Here is a 19519-nt window from a genome sequence, read left to right on the forward strand (position 1 = left end):
GTCACACACCTGTCTATAACGTTTCATACTTGACAGTGCGTGTAAGAACCAAGAACCAAATGTTGAATTGTGCTCCATCATTGTGAAATTGAAGTAGTTTGGAACCACCCAACCACTTCCTGTGTGTGTATTTTAGTGCAAGGCGTATCTGGTAGAAGATGTCCTGATGAACTTCCTGTGTGTGTGTGTGTGTTCTAGTGTAAGGTGTATCTAGTAGAAGATGTCCTGATGAACTTCCTGCTGGGTATATTGGAGGGGGGAGGCTCAGTGGATGAACACCCCCTCATCCAGCAGCTACTAGATCTCTTTTGGCTGCTCATGGAGGTATTGTATTACCCTGTACTTATACACTGAGAAAAGTATGTCCTAAACCCATCATCCACTATCTCCTACGCAGAAGATGACAGCTTATTATTACCCAGTATTCCTTGCTGCCCTGTACACTTTGTTTTAAAAGGCTCCGAACTGTCCCGCGGGGCTCCGGACTGTCCCGCGGGGCTCCGGACTGTCCCGCGGGGCTCCGGACTGTCCCGCGGGGCTCCGGACTGTCACATTCTTTTATTGCTTCTTTTAGTTTTTCCTCAGTATTTTCTTCGATATCTACCAACTTAAAACCACTGGTGGTCTGGATGTCATTTTGCCATTATATTAAGTTAGGATTATCACAAGAGCATGATTTAAAATCTTCTGTAAATTATACTGGACCACAGTGTCGTTGTAGGATAAACAGTAAAAAATTCCAAGCTTTTACAAACAACCTAATTGTAGGGTAATTTTCCCAAACTTTTTTTTTTTGGACAGACAGGGAATTTGGGGGAAAGCAACAGTTTTTTGTGCCACTAGTAACCACATAACAGGTCCTTATGTAACCACATAGCACGTCCTTATTTAACCACATAACGTGTCCTTATGTCTCCAGGACTATGAGGTGAACGAGTGCCTGAAGCAGCTGATGATGTCACTACTGAGGGCATATAGGTTTTCCCCCATCATCCCAGACCTGGGCTTCCAGGTAAGGAGGTCACACACCTCATCCCAGCATACCTGGACAGCTCATTATTTATGGGGTCTCCGTGGTCCTGGCATAAAATAAAAAAAACATTTAGCTAATGGTGATGCTTCTATTTTTAACAAATGCAAAATTTGTTATAATAGTTTTAATAGTTTTTTTTATATATTTTAATAACAAAATCACATCACAAACTTCAGGACAATTAATAGAAACATTATAAACTATGTGATTGTAGAATAACAAATGGTTGCATTGTCTGTAGAATGCTGAGAACAATGTGACCGAGTGATGATCAGCCAACCCATGAACATCTTAAACAGTATTCTGATGGTCATTTCTTTATCTTCTTTGAAATCCCTCAGATTCACTACCTGCGCTTGACGACGGCCATCCTGCGCCATGAGAAGTCGAGGAAGTACCTACTTAGCAACGTTCTATATCTTTTCATCGGGTGAAGAAGTTTTATAATGCTTAAAGTTGTCTACAGTGAACACACTGAACGTGATAATTGTTGCAGATTGTTTTCCCAACCTGGTGGCATGCCTTTATAGTAAGCCGCGTTTGAAGAAAAAGTTCAGATAAATGACACATGCAACCGCTGTAACGTAGGTGGCATCCCCAGGGCACTGTCCACGGACCACTGACATTATTTAGGTACATATGTGTATGATCTGTGTTTAGTATGTAACTGATGCTACCTGGCTTAGCGTGTGTAAGAAGTATGTAATCTGTATGATCTTTAACGGATGACACGTTTGACGTGCTTCGCTCCGTGGTGTTCTTCTACATCAAGACCCCTCTGAGGGTGAAGGAGGCGGGGTTGGAGGAACTCATCCCCACCACCTGGTGGCCCACGCGCTTTGATAAAGAGGTACCGTAGCAAATCGCAGCTCTCCTCTAACTGATACGGCCAGTCACCAAACTCCTGTAAATAAAAGAAAAAGATAATAAATTAGTTTTTCTCTGGGTTTGCTGTCTAAAAGGAATTATTAAGTGCAAAAAAAAACAAAAAAACATCTAGGTCGAAAATATATCATATTTGTCAAAATTATTTGCCTATAATGTTGTTTCAGAAATGCTAATTTCTAGCTATTCTTCTCGGATCTGTCCCAATCAGAGAAGCCTGCTTCGTTCCGCGTAAAAACTGTACGGAAGCCTGCATTAAAGAACGGACAGGCAGAGTTTAACAGGCGTATCGCAGGCCTGTTGTAATGCAGTCGTGTTGTGATTTTCCAATAACTAGGGAAAGGACGAGATGGAGTCTAAAGACGAGAGCGCAGAGGAGAGGCTGAGACGCCGGGCCTATGAGAGAGGCTGCCAGCGGCTCAAGAAGAGGATTGAGGGTAATTAATGCTCACCACTGTGAACAGTCTAGAGGAGGATTGGCCTCTCTGAGCCGGCTCCTTCTCTAGGTTTCCTCCTTCGTTGGAGGTTTTTGTTTCTGCTTGCTCGTTGGGGTCTTAGGCTCTGTTTGTATGAAGCACTTCTTTTCACAACTACTGATGGTTGTCAGGCTTTACTGACGAGGCTTTAAAGATCTGTGACACGGGTGTCATCTCTTCTCTCCTGTTCTAGTGGTGGAGGAGCTGCAGGTTCAGATCCTGAAGCTAATGCTCAACAACAAGGACAAAGGGACGGTATGTTGCACTGACATGGTTCCATGTTAGGCGCTGGGGATGCACCGTTCAGTCTGTATGACGCTGTAAACCGGTTGTCATGGATGGAACGAATTCAGCTGTAACATGCTCAAAGTGGGCAAGACATCTAAAACTCTATAGCAGGGGTGTCAAACCGGTTCCACGGAGGGCCGAGTGTCTGCAGGTCTTTGGGTTTTCCTTTAAATTGGTTCCCAGGTCAGACCTGAACAACCAGGTGGGGGTAGAAATTAACCAATTAGTGAACTAATTAATCAATCAGGTACAAGGTGAGAGCGAAAACCTGCAGACACTCGGCCCTCCATGGAACCGGTTTGACACCTGTGCTCTATAGGAACCTGCTGGTTTGAGCCCTGAAAGCTGTGATGTGAGACCATAGGTCATGGGTTTGTCGCGAGAAAAGGACACTTGGCCCTTGGTGGCACTCAGGAGTAAGTTCTATATGACGTCTCCCTGCTGCATCCAGGGAGTCCACGTTGTGTCGTTCATATAAACCAGTCCGTCTCAGGCTTTTGTGTTTCAATGAACCTCAGTTATAAGGTGTCTCTCCCTTTCTCACAGGGGGAAGCGTCACGGTACATATTCCTGAATAAGTTCCGGAAGTTTCTGCAGGAGAATGCCAGCAACAGAGGGGTATAAGATGACCTGTCACTTTGCACCATGTCATTCATTAGCAGGCGTGTGTGTGTGTGTGTGTGCGAGCGTGCGTGTGTGCGCGCGTGCGTGTGTGTGTGTGCGCGTGTATAAATGTCTGTTTCAGCAACACCAGTTGTGTGCAGTAGTGTGCTGTGTTTGTTTTAGATCTACTGATCTTAATATTTTTTCTTCCTTCCAAGGACTGCTATGTGTTTGTGTTGCACACTGTGTGTGTGTTTATAACTGTGTGTGTGTGTGTGTGTGTGTCCCAGCATCCCACAGCGCTGTGTCCTCCAGAGTACATGGTGTGCTTCCTGCATCGTCTCATCACAGCCGTGAGGAGCTACTGGGACGAGGGCAAGAGGAAGAGTCCTAGTAGCATCAGCAGCGATGGTGACACACACATACACACACACACACTTCATACTGTTTCTTTGTAAAAGGCCTAGTCACCTTCTCATGGGGAGAAGCAAGCTTGTTATTGCTAACTGCAGAATGTAATATAGGCTTGTCGGGCCAATTGAACTGTCAGGGAAAGTTGAGGAGAGGCTGTTGGTGTGATCACTTCTGCCAGTACTCTCTTTTTAATTCCATGTAGGCTAGATTGAAGTATAATTTGCAGTTGTCGCTGACTGAACAAACCCTAAAACTGAGAATGGTCTGTTAACATGTTTTTATTTTGGCCTACAGCTCAGCTTGCATTTGCTTAGATGTTGATCACTTGATTGACAGCTGGGCTACTAAATGTTTATTTTTCCTTCAGTATGGCTGTTTGCCAAAATTATTTATTCAATACTAACGGTTATGTTTGGTGTTCACGGCCCATCGGGGGCATCTAAATAAACCCCCAGTCAGTTCGGATCAGGCATCCATCATAGTCAATCCCCACCTCTTCCTCCATCCTCACCTCCATCAGTGCTTTCGGTCTCCGTCAGCCCGCTGCAGGGATGAGCTGTACCATGTGGTACAGCCTTTTGAAAGAGTCATCAGCTGCCATCTGACCTCCATCAAGGTCTTGCGTGACTCCAGATTGAGAAATCAGTGCAGGAAAGATCATCTATGAAACCTCCCACACTGGCCACACTCTGTTTTAAAAAAAGATTCCCCAGCCGGTGGGCAGCGGGGCTCAGTCATGAACAAAAATATAAAACACCACCTGAATTATTTCTTTCCAACACTGCGGCTCTCACTAAATGGCCGTCTGTCCCTCAGACTAATAACGCCGCTCACCACATCAAGCCACCTATAAACTATGGATGTGCCTTGGACATGATTTGATTATTTGCGTAGTATTCCGCTATTCATGGTTTACCTTTCTGGTAGGTCTTTAAGCTGAGCACTTCTACATAAAGACCGCAGGAGCGGGTGTTGTTATCATATGATGTCTTTTGTGTGAGGAGAAAGGCAGGCTGCTGATAGAGGGGAAAGCGAGGCAGTTGTACTAGAAGCTTTGTTTATTAATTCACAAAATGAGATTGAAGTGTGGAGAAGCTAGTTAGCTTAGCTAGACAGATATGCTATTTGCTTAAATTGACGTTTATGCCCTTAACCACCATCAAATTCAGCTGCCTTACATCACGCTGAGTTTTGTCGCCAAATTATTTTTGTCTGACACTCGCGCCCAGAGGCGTTGCTAGGACCACAATGCATTCGGGGCTTGAGTACTAACTTCATTTTGAGTGTTCTAATATTTGAATACCTGTCCCTCCAAAGTGGTTACTAAACACTGGCGCTACAGTATAATACACTCCAAACTATGTTCATCTACCTACGTCTTGATATACTGTATTGAAACTCAATTCTGCACATTAATGGTTAATGTGTGTGTGTGAGCTGGATGTTTAATAAGTTAGTGTCCCTGTTTCCCCTCATCCATTCGCTCTGGGGATTGGGGTCATAATTATGGAAATGTATTTTTGGTAGTAAAAAGTAAAACCCTTCTTCATCTAACATCTAAATCCTCCCCTCCTTCTCTTCGTTTCTAGAAGCCTACGTTCCTCCTCAGCTTTTCTACAATGGAAAGGTAGACTACTTTGACCTGCAGCGACTTGGAGGGCTTCTCTCACATCTGAAGAAAACCCTCAAAGGTATGATGCAACCGTCTTCCACTCCACCTTTCCCTTTGATCCTAGAGAAATATGTCCCGGAGCTTGTAAAGGTTGACCTAAGTTATAAAACTAGCATCTGAAGCTAGTGTGCTGAAGTTATTTTCTACTGTTTTGATATGGCTAGACCTGAGTTGATAAAGAAATTAGTAAAAGTTCACCCCACTTCCAGGCGCAACTTTAGCTAAAGACAATAGAGCTCATAGACACTTTCCTATAGAGTGCACTTTAGGCCAGAGCCACATAGGCTTGACTCATGGCTGAAAGTAGTGCTCTCAGGAAACTGTGTGCTACTTCGCAGCGCCACTAGAGGGAGTCCGCCCTAACCAATATATGGCACACATGGCTCCATTCCAAATTTTTTGGGTCAGTCCAAACAGACTGTCCTTTATGAAGTCAATCTTCATGTATTCCTCGTCACTGTCCGAGGCCTTATGTGAATGTTTTGGAGCAGTGACGTGCAGGAAGCGGTTGTTGTGGTCAACTGGACATGTGGGTGAATATCCACAGTGCCCTTTGTTGGTTGGTGCTCAGGTTTGTTGGTTGGGTGAAAATCAGTGCCCTTTATGGCTAATGATAGGAGTGGACAAAAATATATATTTGTTTCATCATTGATATAAGCAGAGCTTTATATCTTTCTGTGTATTTTGTTTCCTGTTTCTTTCAATGCCTGTATTTAGTGTTCCAGGAAAACTGCCCGGCTGCATTGATTTTGTGTTGGGAGGGAGAAAGTGCTCCGGAGTGACGGTTGGCTACGTTTCTAGGGGTGTGTGTGTGTGTGTGTCAGGAAAGTTCACACCAACTTATCGACACACAACGTAGCTCTTAACTGGTCTGTAACTCAGGCTTCACGTCAGGCTGCTACGCTGCTCACGCCACAATCCCCTTTCATCGCCCTGCTGCGCTCGGTCGATAGTCTTCCTCTCAGTAACCAATGTACTGTATCTACTGGTCTCTGGGCTAATCGATGCGACTGATTAACCTGTCGAAATGAAAAATGCCTGTTGAGCTGCTGCATATCAGGTGCCATGCATCACATTTCCTGTGAGTTATCGGGCGAATGGTCACCTTATCGTCTAGTTGCACGCGGTCCCTGTGAAACGAAGTAATGCGCTCATTTTTCATTTTCTTTTTAAGAAGTCGAATGTTAAATTAACGTGGTGTAGGGAGGATGTGTTTGGGTTGTTATCATAGTTTGGTGAAAGAACATGTTTTTTGTTTTATCCTCATGGCTTTATTGTTGAAGTTGTAGTATTCTGTGTTTCTAACTTCCATTGTTGAATGTGGCTGCAATTCAATACGTGAAGAATCCAGACACGGTCAAGAGATTTACTTGTTGTTGGGTCAAACATTAGAATGAGAGACATATGATCTAAGTGAATGATGTTCTCTGATGGTTCCAGTGTCTCAAACAGCTGACCACCTGGGAATTCATGCCCTACAGGGATTGGCTGTAGTGCATGTGGCAAAAATACCTAGCTAATTAGGCTAGAGGAGAATGGCCAGACTCATTCAAGATGACAGGAAGGCCACAAATACACATATAATCACTCTTTACAACAGTGGGGTGCAGAAGGGCAACTCCCAATGGGTGAAACCTTGACGTGGACTGGCTGTAGCAGCAGATCAAGGCCGGTTCTACTCCTGTCAGCTCCGAGCGGTGTGTTGAGACTACAGTGGACACATGATCACCAAACTGGATGATTGAAGATTGGTAAAATGCTGCCTGGTCTGACGAATCTAGATTTCTGATGCGAAAGATTTGGCGTCCAACCTGCATTGTGTCAACAGTCACAGCCTGGTGTTGAAGGTGTGGTGGTGTGGGGAATTATGTCTTGGCTCACGTTAGGAACCGAGTTACCACTTGAGCATCATTTGAATGCCGCATTGTCCCTAAATGTTGTTGCTGGGACTGCGTGTACCAGGGACTGAGTGCACGGGGTAGGAAATGTGTAGAAGGGTAATGACGGTCTCCTGGTGTTTGTCCGCTCTCCCCGGGAGGGTAAACTGGCCCCGGCTAAACCTTTTTAGATTTATGAGAGCTCTAATGTTTGCAGAGGTGTTGATTTACTGTGGTCCTGGGTGATTACAGGCATAAACAACAACAGTACACCACATTCTCCGGGTACTTCCAGTAGAGGTCAGCTCTGAGACTGTAATGAAGACCTACCGGTCTGTCTGCCCTGACGTCACAACATCTACACTAGCTCGTCGCTCGTTGGGATTCTCAAACAATTCCATACTTTTTTGACATCTGTTATGGAAATTTTGAACTAAGGTACATTTGAGAAATGTCTGTCTTTCCATTGGCTGGTATGTAAATCTGTACTTTGATTTGATGTCTGTATAATATCAGAGGATTATTAGGAACTTTGACCATGTTCTCCTGCCTAGACAAAGAAGGGTGTCAGTCCTTTTGTTCCTTAGGAATGTGGTCCTTGGGGGGAATTAAGGTCAGTTGGCCCCTTTAGGTAAACACGACCATAAACATTATGGCAGGAAGGATAAAGTGGGGGGACAGCCCTCCCTTTAGGTAAAACCTATGTGACACAAGACAGATGGCCAACAACTTACCACACCCTCTATAAATATGAACTGTTCATGTGTTAAGTCAGAGACTCCTCGGATGAATGTGTGTAAGCGTTTGACGCGTCTCTCTTATTTGCAAATAATAAAACGTAATTGTGCCAAGAGAATTTTGTCTCTGTACTTCCTCCTTTTAAGAGGTCTGATCGATGGAATTCGCTGTGATTCTTAAACAATTCCAGACTCTTTTGACATCACCGCTCGCTGTGATTCTTAAACAATTCCAGACTCTTTTGACATCACCGCTCGCTGTGATTCTTAAACAATTCCAGACTCTTTTGACATCACCGCTCGCTGTGATTCTTAAACAATTCCAGACTCTTTTGAAATCACCGCTCGTTGTGATTCTTAAACAATTCCAGACTCTTTTGACATCACCGCTCGCTGTGATTCTTAAACAATTCCAGACTCTTTTGAAATCACCGCTCGTTGTGATTCTTAAACAATTCCAGACTCTTTTGACATCACCGCTCGTTGTGATTCTTAAACAATTCCAGACTCTTTTGACATCACCGCTCGTTGTGATTCTTAAACAATTCCAGACTCTTTTGACATCACCGCTCGTTGTGATTCTTAAACAATTCCAGACTCTTTTGACATCACCGCTCGCTGATTGGTCTCGGTATCCTTGCGGATGTTGACATTCAAATCTGTATGAATAACTGGTATGAATAATTGCACACCTGAGTCAACTACAACCTGACTTTAGGCTTTTAATCCAACTTGTCTGAGCGAAACGAATACTTGTGTATTGCCTTGCTCAAGGACAAAAAGGCCCTACTGGTTCAAAACCAGTATATAATGGAATGATTAGTCGGGATTTGTCATGTTTGTTAAAGGATAGGTTAGTTCTGATGTCTGCTGTGTGTTTTTGCTTCTAGATGACCTGGCTGCCAAAGCCAACATCATTATTGACCCGGCTGAGATCCAGGCTACCTCCATGGACGATCTGGATGAAGATGAGGAGAGTGGAGCTGCCCAGGTACGATCACGCTAACACTACGTCATCTGGAGAGGTTCACATACGTTAGACAAACGTAACATTTCATTCCCCGCATTTCTTTCTATGTTTGACATGTACTGTGTTGGGACCAAATGTATGTGTCGACAACAAGGCCAGCCTAGATACTTTACAGGTCCGGAAGAAGCTGTGTCACATGCTTGAGGGCGTCCTGGTGTGATGTTTGACTGAAATGTGTGTGTTGACAGAGGCCTTTCGGTGCGGTAGCCATGGGCGGAGCTTTGGCCAGACCCAGCTGGCTTAGTTCTCCGACGCTCGGCCGGGCTAATCGTTTCCTGAGCACGGCTGCCGTCAGCCTCATGACCCCCAGGCGCCCCCTGGTGCCCCCCGAGAAGGTCAAGGTTCGCACCCTGGCCGTGGAGCAGAGAACGGAGGAGGACAGTGAGTTCTATCAGAGACTGTATAGAAAAGTGATCAGACTCAGAGACACAGCCTTGTTATTTGTTTTATCTGGGCCGGGCGGCGCTGATCTGATTAGTGGAGGGATTGCCAGTGCTTCAGTGCGTGACAGTACATAAACCACAGTGGAAAAAGTAGACTAAAATAATGAGGAAATGTCTATAAGTCTGATGTCTCCTTTCTGTACTGTCTCTGGTGCCACCTTGAATTTATATTGGGATGTTTCTAATGGATTTGTCTTTCTCACTCGCTCCTCCCCCTCTCTCTTTCCTGACTGGTTTTCAACCATCATGGTAAAGTGTAGAGCTTAGTTTAAAGACGTGGAGGCTAAATTGGACAACAATTATCTGCGGATAAGTGTGAGAATCATTTCAGTACCTCCAGAAGTCTCTCCGACACCTTTCACCTGCTTTCATCCCGGGCTGGGTTTTTCTAAGCTGAGCCGCGATGGAAACAGCCAGACAAAAGCCTTCCTTGAGTTAGATTCATCTTCTTCTCTTTCTTCACCCCCTGTCTTTTCTTTTCTTTTCCCTGCCTCCCTTTTATTCACGCCCAGTCGAGGGAAGCCATGGTAACGATGGACTGTTGCTGGGGCGACCGTTGGAAGAGCCTGACCAGCCAATCACAGAGAAGTCTCTGCTGGAGATATTGGACGGTATCGTCATGATGTACAACCTGAGCGTTCATCAACAGCTGGGCAAGGTGAGATGTTGACCGGGTGGTCTGGACGAGCTCCAGCAGGATGGTGTGTCCACAGGTTGGAAGGTCATGGCGAGGTGTGAGATTTTAAATCACACCTGCCTGTTTAGTTTACTGTTGGCCTAGTTCAACGTACTTAAGAGTTTAGGAAGTAGAGGGTTTGTGGGGGGATCTTAACAGGCCAGTGTGTAATACGAGAAAGGATGCATTCCTGCAGAAATAGTGATGTCATAGTCTTTCACAAAATCTGCCCACTGGAAATAATTTTGGGTCCATACGAAAGCACATCCTAAAGAAATTGTGTAGAGAATAAAAATGTTTTCTATTCCCAAATGTTTTGAGTGTAGAAGGGGTGGTGTGGTTTGAATGTGTCGTTGCTGTAATTCAACTAACCTCCACCAGGTGGGAGTAAATCATGAATATCCCCTTTACTTCCAGAGGAGACCTTCCGGTAAGACAACAGCTGTCCACACAATGACCGGGTTTGTGGTGGCTAAGTGCTGTGTCGCACCTAAGAGCAGCTCTTATCTGTGGTATACTGGCCGTATCCCAGACCCCTTGTGCTGTATTGCTGAAATATACTCTTGCCTTTTTGATGTTCTGCCACTGGTTCATATTCCATTGAATTTATTCTCGCTCTCAAAGGACTCAGGACCAAAACTGAGTCAAGTCGAAAATGACCACTTCTGGCACATTTCATCATGGAGTGAATGGGTCTCTAAAAATCTTTCAACTGTATCAGTGCAAGCTCAGCACTGCCTGCGTTTGCCCCGGTCACACGTGCGCACGTGCACATACAGACATGCGCGCGCGCGCGCGCACACTTGTGCACGTTCAAATCAAAACCCACGCACGGTTGCTGTGGCAGCAGTGCAGATGTAAATGACCTTGGTACAGCCGTGTTCTGAGCCCAGCTTATTGTCAAGTTCAGCTGTCAGCACTCGCCGATATACCTGGCGTGTTAAAGATTACCTGTTCGCCTCATGGTCTTTAACAGAGCTTTTAAGGCTTTGAGGTTAATATGTTGTGAACAGCAGATATTGGCAAGAGAAATGGGCTCAATTGTCTTTCCTCTGAAGGTACTTCTAGGAAGGCTTCCAGTTTTGTATTTCATTCACTCCCCAGTCTAATTTGGTGATATCTAGTTGTACCTAGACCCACCACACACACACACACACACACACACTGGCTACTGGAGCACTTTCTGCCCTTGCCTCGATGTGCAGTCTGAATGGCACCCTATTCCTCTCATAGTTCACTATTTTTGTGTCTTATTTTAAAAAGAACGATAATGTATTTATGGGCAGTGGGTTTTATCTGGTTGGTCAAGAGAGCAATTATTGGCAAAGATTGGTATCTTTTGAAGCACTGGACTGTCAGTTTCAAAGGACTCTTGACAGAATTTGTGTTCTTCACGTGTGCCACTTGGAGTTTGTCATTTGGTAATGCTGCCGCTATTTGACTGGTCTTTCAGAAACCATGCAGCTAGTGGTGTTTGAATGTATAGTACGATCATGCAGATCTGGGACCAATACTTAGAGAAGTCATACTCTCACGTACCATTCCCTCCCTCCTTCCCAATCTCATCCTCTCTCCACCTGTCTGTGTGTCTCTGCCTCCACCTGTCTGTGTGTCTCTGCCTCCACCTGTCTGTGTGTCTCTGCCTCCACCGGTCTGTGTGTCTCTGCCTCCACCGGTCTGTGTGTCTCTGCCTCCACCGGTCTGTGTGTCTCTGCCTCCACCGGTCTGTGTGTCTCTGCCTCCACCGGTCTGTGTGTCTCTGCCTCCACCGGTCTGTGTGTCTCTGCCTCCACCGGTCTGTGTGTCTCTGCCTCCACCTGTCTGTGTCCGTTACTTAAAAGGTGAGATGGTGCTAGATGAGTGCTTTCCAGTGAAAGAACCATTTAAAAGATTGAGCTTGGAGCCTGTAACCCTGACAATATGACTAGCAAACGGCCATTCCCCTCATTCTAATTCTCTTGATAAGAGCATGAGCTAGAAGGCTACATTAAGGTCACTAACCTGCTTGCTATATTTTCTGTCTGTCCCTGCAGATGGTGGTGGTATCGGATGACGTCCATGAATACGCCGTGGCTTTGAAGGACACGGAGGAGAAGATAGCACGCTGTCCTGGAAGAGTAAAATACACCCACTATTAACAACATTTAATCTGGCTATGGACTCGAATCTAACGGTCCATTAATTCGCTGTGGCTCTGAAGGACACAGGAGAGTTATATCACTGTAGTGTTGTATCATGGTAGTATTATGCTTCTCTGTGTTACCTGTTAGAGACCAGGCGTCTGTTATTCTGTAAATGGCCTTGATGAGACCAGACATCTTGGAGGATCTGCGGTTTGGGCCTGGTTTCTTTATGACACCTTGGGTATTTCTTTCTCAACATCAGAGATCAGACATCTTGGAGGAGCTCCAGAAGAGTCAGAAGGTGTTTGCTGAGAAGCTGAATCACCTGAGCAGGAGATTGGCCTGGATCAACGCAACCATCTACTCTAAGGTACGCTGCTACCTCAGGTCAACCCTCTACTGCCCCCTTGTGGATGGGGGTGGTGACAGGGCAGGGGTCACTATACTTTAAAAGATATCCACTGTTCCTTAAATCCAACACTGGACATAATAACATGTTGCTTGGTAACGGTGTCTCCCTCCCCGGCAGGAGAAGATGCTGGACGTGTACTGGCTGTTGAGGGTCTGCATTCGCACCATCGAGCACTCAGACCGCACAGGGTCGCTGTTCGCATTCACCCCAGAGTTCTACCTCAATGTGGCCATGAACAGCTACAGTGCCCTCAAGAACTACTTCAGCCCCTCCAACTGCATGGATGAGCTCCCAGGTGACACACACGTCCGCGCGCACACACATACATACATACATACACACACAAACATACGTGTATACACACCCACACACACACACACAAAACTGCGGCCCAACTTGAACCCTTATCCCAATCCAGTGGTCATGCTTTCTTATGTTTCGGTGCATTGGATTTAATTTTTTTATTTTTTCTGTAAAATATTTCTGGCTGCATAGTTTTAAATTTCTGTACACAGTAATTTCTATGCCCGAGTGCTAGCTCCCAGTGAAGGGGCTAGCTCCCAGTGAAGGGGCTAGCTCCCTGTGAAGGGGCTAGCTCCCTGTGAAGGGGCTAGCTCCCAGTGAAGGGGCTAGCTCCCAGTGAAGGGGCTAGCTCCCAGTGAAGGAAGGGGCTATCTATCAATAATATCAAACACTCTATTTTTTTTAAAAGCCTATTTTGTTATGATTATTATTATTATTTTTGCTTTTTTTCATCCGCAGTTTCCCAAGGAACCCAGCTTGGTTCCCTGAAGGGAAACTGTAACACAAAAACAAAGCTCCGTGACCAAACACTGTGCTTCTGATTCCTCGATGTTGTCAGTTCACTCCTTCGGTGGTTTGTGTGTCTTTGTCCCCAGGCTACGAGGACACCCTCACTCAACTGGCTGCTATTCTCGCAAACCACTTTGCTGACCCCCGGATTGTTGGGACAGGTGAGTGGATGGGGTTCACAACCCTGCACGTTTCAAACCAGATTGCAAATCAACAGCGTTTAATAGTGGCTAGCCCTTTACCCGAAGAGGGGGCCCTTTACCCGAAGAGGGGGCCCTTTACCCGAAGAGGGGGCCCTTTACCCGAAGAGGGGGCCCTTTACCCGAAGAGGGGGCCCTTTACCCGAAGAGGGGGCCCTTTACCCGAAGAGGGGGCCCTTTACCCGAAGAGGGGGCCCTTTACCCGAAGAGGGGGCCATTTACCCGAAGAGGGGGCCATTTACCCGAAGAGGGGGCCATTTACCCGAAGAGGGGACCATTTACCCGAAGAGGCGTTTATGTGCATCCCGGTCCCTTAATTCCCTCCAGCAGCATGGTGGTACCTCACAACGTTTATACATGACCTGAGAGACACACACACACACTATAACATGTCTCCTCCTCTCTCCTCCCGTCCCATTACCTGGACTCGCAGGATAAATTGAGCTTCCCTGTAACACAGGAGGACTGACTCATCTGTTGCCAGCTGTTTTAATGGGAAAAGTAGATTTAATATAGTGCCTGGGCATGCCGTTTTTCACCGGGATTAATTTCTTTTTTTATAAACTGATAATTAAAAGTTTCACTGTTGAGCTTCGGGCCGGCAAATATAATGTGTGTTTTCTGTGTCTGCACTTTTGCTTCTCTACTCCGTTTGGCTCGTCTGTAATAATCCTGTTTAAAATAATTGCTTTGAACTTCACCTGTGGGTATTTGCTTTGATTTGAATATTATTAATTATAATGAAAAAGTATAACCCAAAACATTTTGTCGTTAGTCTTTTATTGTCATGTGAGAGGTGTTTTTTTTTTTTTATTATTATTATTATTTATTTTTTACTTGTGTTCAGCAGACTATGGTTTCAAATACTATTAGAACATCTTTTGTTGATAAGCCTATGGTGTACCAGATGGCAAGGACTTGGAACATTCCTTTCGTCCATATAGCCCAGTGATGAGAATCGCATTTAGGTCTTCTCTGATGTGGAAATTCAGAAAACGGATGAGGCAGATGAGGTCTGCATTTTTAATGGTTGAGTGATTCCTAACATTATGCATACAGAAGACCGCTGTGACAGGATACTAGGCTGGAGAACAATCTGCCCTTCAAACCAAGCATTAAGTACCTTTCCTTATCAGTCAGTCCTCCTTGAGATTTCAGCCTTGAGTGGAGCAGGTAATTAGCTTGGTCATGTAGACCGCTTCCCCGTCAGTGTACCGTGAACAGACCGTGGGCATTCAGCCACAAAGTGTTAGACGTTCTGCTATACTGTGGAAAACCATCTTTTATAAATCTATTTATAAACAGTGCAACAATACCTGCTAATACAGGCATAAACCTCTTACGTAGATAGCCACAGATATGCATAGACTGATATAGATATGCATAGATAGTTATTGAAATCGCCCAGAATAAACAGGTTATGTTTATAAAGCAGTGCGTTATGTTAAAAACATAGCTATAGACAATGCTTGAACTGAAATTAGAAAGGACAGTAGCTGTCGGTCCATTAGACCCAGGTATCACACAGACTGTGTCACGTATTACATATAGAGTTACAGCAACAGTTTGTCCCCGGCCCAGATTGGTTTTGTAATGACAGCCAAAAGGGTCATCACCATAACCACCAGAGACCATGAGAATGCAGTTCTCAACCGCCATTAAATAGATCACACACAAAAAATGTATTGAATGGGATATAGTTGATGGGATATAGTAGTATAGAAACCATATGTGATATTCCATTCTCATTTGCATTCTCGCTGCTTGTCCCATCCTACGCTGAGAGTAATATTTCATTATTAATAACAGTGTAACTGTGTTGTAACTCTATAAGCCGTCCGTCATCTGAGATACATTGTAATTATTGCGGTACATACCACCTTTAAATAGCATGGGAATGCAATTGCGTCAGTGCTATTAATTATTCTGTCACTATGTAAGTAAAGATGGGCGCTCTATTTCCTTCATTGTGTGCTGCTTTCAGCTGGGGTCCTGTGCACTGAGTTTATCTAAGGAGTCTTGCCTGACTTGTTAATGAATTGAGTCAGAGTGAGAGGAGGGTGTCATTAGGAACTCGGAGAGTGTTTTTATTTGATGGGCTCAGCGCTGCGTGACTCTGGGTTCTTCTGATTGCATGTCAGGGGATACGTGATAATTATTTTTATTTATGCGACTTCTTGTTAGTGTTTGCTTCATCAGAGTTAAGTCCTGACATTTTGTCTTCATGCATAAGAGGGGCTGTTATGAATCTGTCTCTGCCACTTCTTAGCACTCAGTTATTGTTGTAGATATGAAGCAACTCAGCTGTGTCCACTTAAAGCTACCTTATGGGAGTTCATTTTTTCGAAGAGTCTTTTGGTATAGAACTGAACTTTGAGGAGATAATCAGACTGGAACCCTTCAGGTGTTCACCCGCAGGCCATATGTTGTTATCCCGGGGCAGGAGCCCAGAGTCTTGTGTCTTTAAAGGTGCTCATTGGTTGTGGTCTTACTGGACTTTTCTAGTCCCAGGGCTCAAACAAAAATCGCCATTGGCTCAAACTAGATTGTAATTAGAGGATCAAAACAAAGTGTGAGGTGGTCTACAAAAATGCCTCCAGAACTTTCTATGGCAAATCATTGATTCATAATTCCTGTACTTCTGAATTGAATGTAATCGTTGATAATTATGGAATGTTTTTTTTAATTGCTTCAAGAGCTCAGTTTAACTCTGGTACCCCGCATTAGCTCTTACTATAAGCTTGTGCTAGTCCAGTGCTTGTTGATGATAAATTAATAGAGACAGCTCAATTTACCAATTTGGTTGGTGAGGTTAACAATTGGTTTTACCTGCTGATTAGCCCTTTAAATTGTCTCTTAAAGAATAGTTATTTAATGTTTCTGTTTTGTGTGTTTTCTTCCCCTTTCTGTAGACATAAAAGACTCCCTCATGCAGGCTCTAGCCAGTTATGTTTGTTACCCGCAATCCCTCAGGGCTGTGGAAAGGATCCCAGAAGAACAGTAAGTTTTGTGTGTGTGTGTGTTTTGATTTTCACTGATTGAATTAGGACCCAAAGACCTCACAAAGACAGTAAAACTTGAGTAATTATTAAGAGCTTTTGCCAATCCCCACAAAGAAACATCAATTTCTGGCTACGGGATTAAGTTTAGGTCAAAAGTACAATTGGGGTTAATGTTAGAATTGGGGTTACTTTTAAGTTTAGACTTCACAGCTTAGGCTTTAGGGCTAGGTACTATTTTGGCATGAATGTTAGGTTATTGATGGTTAGGTTAGGGAGCAATTGTTGAAATTCTGCTGTCTATAGGTTTTCAGAGCCAGGGGCCAGTTAAAAGGGCATGGCCACGCCGGGAGACCTGCCAGATTATCTGCCCATCCCCGATGGCCATGTAGAGAACTGTTTTAGTGACCACCTCTCTTTTTGGCACGCTGCAGTGGAAACGTCTTGGTCCGGTTTGGGGTTATAGAATGTCCAATCCGCATTCCTTTTGAATGTGATTAGTTGGTCTCGGCTTGTAGCTCGTTTAGTATTAACCATGAATCTGGGAGGCCAGTAACAGATTTCCGTCTCAGAGAGGTTTGGCATTGTTTCTGTAGTAAAGAAGCAGTGTATGTAAAGGAGTCTTGTAGCAGTGGATATAAAGGGTTCTTGTAGCAGTGGATGTAAAGGGGTCTTGTAGCAGTGGATGTAAAGGAGTCTTGTAGCAGTGGATGTAAAGGAGTCTTGTCGCAGTGGATGTAAAGGAGTCTTGTCGCAGTGGATGTAAAGGAGTCTTGTCGCAGTGGATGTAAAGGAGTCTTGTCGCAGTGGATGTAAAGGAGTCTTGTCGCAGTGGATGTAAAGGAGTCTTGTCGCAGTGGATGTAAAGGAGTCTTGTCGCAGTGGATGTAAAGGAGTCTTGTCGCAGTGGATGTAAAGGAGTCTTGTCGCAGTGGATGTAAAGGAGTCTTGTCGCAGTGGATGTAAAGGAGTCTTGTCGCAGTGGATGTAAAGGAGTCTTGTCGCAGTGGATGTAAAGGAGTCTTGTCGCAGTGGATGTAAAGGAGTCTTGTCGCAGTGGATGTAAAGGAGTCTTGTCGCAGTGGATGTAAAGGAGTCTTGTCGCAGTGGATGTAAAGGAGTCTTGTCGCAGTGGATGTAAAGGAGTCTTGTCGCAGTGGATGTAAAGGAGTCTTGTCGCAGTGGATGTAAAGGAGTCTTGTCGCAGTGGATGTAAAGGAGTCTTGTCGCAGTGGATGTAAAGGAGTCTTGTCGCAGTGGATGTAAAGGAGTCTTGTCGCAGTGGATGTAAAGGTTTCTTGTCGCAGTGGATGTAAAGGATTCTTGTAGCAGTGTATGTAATGGAGTCTTGTCGCAGTGGATGTAAAGGTTTCTTGTCGCAGTGGATGTAAAGGTTTCTTGTCGCAGTGGATGTAAAAGAGTCTTGTCGCAGTGGATGTAAAGGATTCTTGTAGCAGTGTATGTAAAGGAGTCTTGTCGCAGGCCACGGCAGGATGTTGCACAGTAATTAGCCTGTATCTTTTTTCTAAAGCATATTTCAATAAACATGTTATATGCAGAACAGAAGGCAAGAGAGGAATGTAGGCCAGACAGCAGAGAAATCCAACAAAGCAGATCAAAATGAAAGAAAATGTCTCTCTGTCGCGCTATATATATATATATATATATATATCTCTTTCTCCCCCTCTCTGTCTCTCAATTAAATTTCAATTAAATAAAAATGGATTTATTGGCATGGAATGTGTTACTACATACATTGCCAAAGCAAACATCAATATATATTAAAATTATAGGCAAAACAAACAAAATAAATAAATGAAAACAGAACAGTGAACAATCAAAATTAAAAGTAAGTAGGGGAAAGGGTCTCTCCCCCCTGTCTCTCTCCCCCCTGTCTCTCTCCCCCCTGTCTCTCAGTTACTGAGGAGGATGGTTTGGTGTTGAATCTTTTATTTTCAAGTTTCTGTTATTTTAAGTGTCTGGTATTTTGGGTTTGTGGAACCAATAAACATTTGAACTCTCTTTCTCTCCCTCTCCATGTCTGTCTCTTTCTCTTGGATCCATTGGCCTTAGGCTGTAGACAATCGATATTCTTTAACTTAGAGTTTGGCTGCTCCTGCTTGGTGTGATGCATGTATTTTCTCCCAAACAAACAATCTCAAGTTGTTTAAATGTCCTTAAAGGGCACAGTAGCTGGTAGGTTAACAGTGGGAGACAATAAAAAAGGCCAACTAATTATAGAAAACATTTTAATTACACATTTTATGAAGTTCAGGGTTAAAGAAATGGTCCATTCTGGCCAGGCAAAATATCCCTCATTGCAGGGTTAAAAACAAAAGGCCATTGACTTTGTTTTTGTAAAAGCTAAAGTTAAGGACAGTAGTTTGGTCCTAAATATTCTAGCCTACTATATTTCTCTAAATTGTCTGCTTTAAAGACCACACCAAAGCCCAGGACAGATACAGCTTATCTACTAATCAAGGGCTTGATGATTAGCTGACAAGTCTAATCAAGTATGTCAGCTCTGGAATATGGATCAAATGCCTGGAACAGAAACTCATGAACAGATTTGTTTTCTGTCCTTGTGGGGACTTGAAACCAAATCGTGATCCAGAAACCTTAGCCTTAACCCACACTTTACCCTAAGAGACCTAACCTTTATGCCTGTAGTTAACCCTTCCCTCACCACTAACCCTTGCTAAAAAAAAAATAAACTCATTCTAAACACAGCCACATCCCACAGCCACATCCCCAGTTAAGAGGGTGTGCACACTTATGCAACCAGGTTATTGTAAGGTTTTTATTTTTCATTTCCCCTCCTTGAAAATTTCAGTTTGT

At 44.2% G+C, this 19519-nt stretch overlaps 1 protein-coding gene across 1 annotated transcript in view; it reads left to right on the forward strand.

Annotated features, from left to right (window-relative positions):
* Window positions 1-19519, forward strand: part of LOC105025489 (E3 ubiquitin-protein ligase RNF123) — a 125207-nt gene that overhangs the window by 8964 nt on the left and 96724 nt on the right. The window contains exons 12-28 of the mRNA XM_029125368.2: window positions 199-324; window positions 920-1012; window positions 1375-1448; window positions 1766-1883; window positions 2256-2355; window positions 2588-2649; window positions 3229-3300; window positions 3576-3696; window positions 5289-5390; window positions 8876-8976; window positions 9204-9396; window positions 9971-10116; window positions 12168-12251; window positions 12520-12627; window positions 12787-12964; window positions 13569-13643; window positions 16595-16682. Coding sequence (XP_028981201.1) covers window positions 199-324; window positions 920-1012; window positions 1375-1448; window positions 1766-1883; window positions 2256-2355; window positions 2588-2649; window positions 3229-3300; window positions 3576-3696; window positions 5289-5390; window positions 8876-8976; window positions 9204-9396; window positions 9971-10116; window positions 12168-12251; window positions 12520-12627; window positions 12787-12964; window positions 13569-13643; window positions 16595-16682 — 1841 coding nt within the window. The remainder of the gene's footprint in view (window positions 1-198; window positions 325-919; window positions 1013-1374; window positions 1449-1765; window positions 1884-2255; window positions 2356-2587; window positions 2650-3228; window positions 3301-3575; window positions 3697-5288; window positions 5391-8875; window positions 8977-9203; window positions 9397-9970; window positions 10117-12167; window positions 12252-12519; window positions 12628-12786; window positions 12965-13568; window positions 13644-16594; window positions 16683-19519) is intronic.

Source organism: Esox lucius, chromosome 2 (genome assembly GCF_011004845.1).
Source record: "Esox lucius isolate fEsoLuc1 chromosome 2, fEsoLuc1.pri, whole genome shotgun sequence".
Taxonomy (NCBI): domain Eukaryota; kingdom Metazoa; phylum Chordata; class Actinopteri; order Esociformes; family Esocidae; genus Esox; species Esox lucius.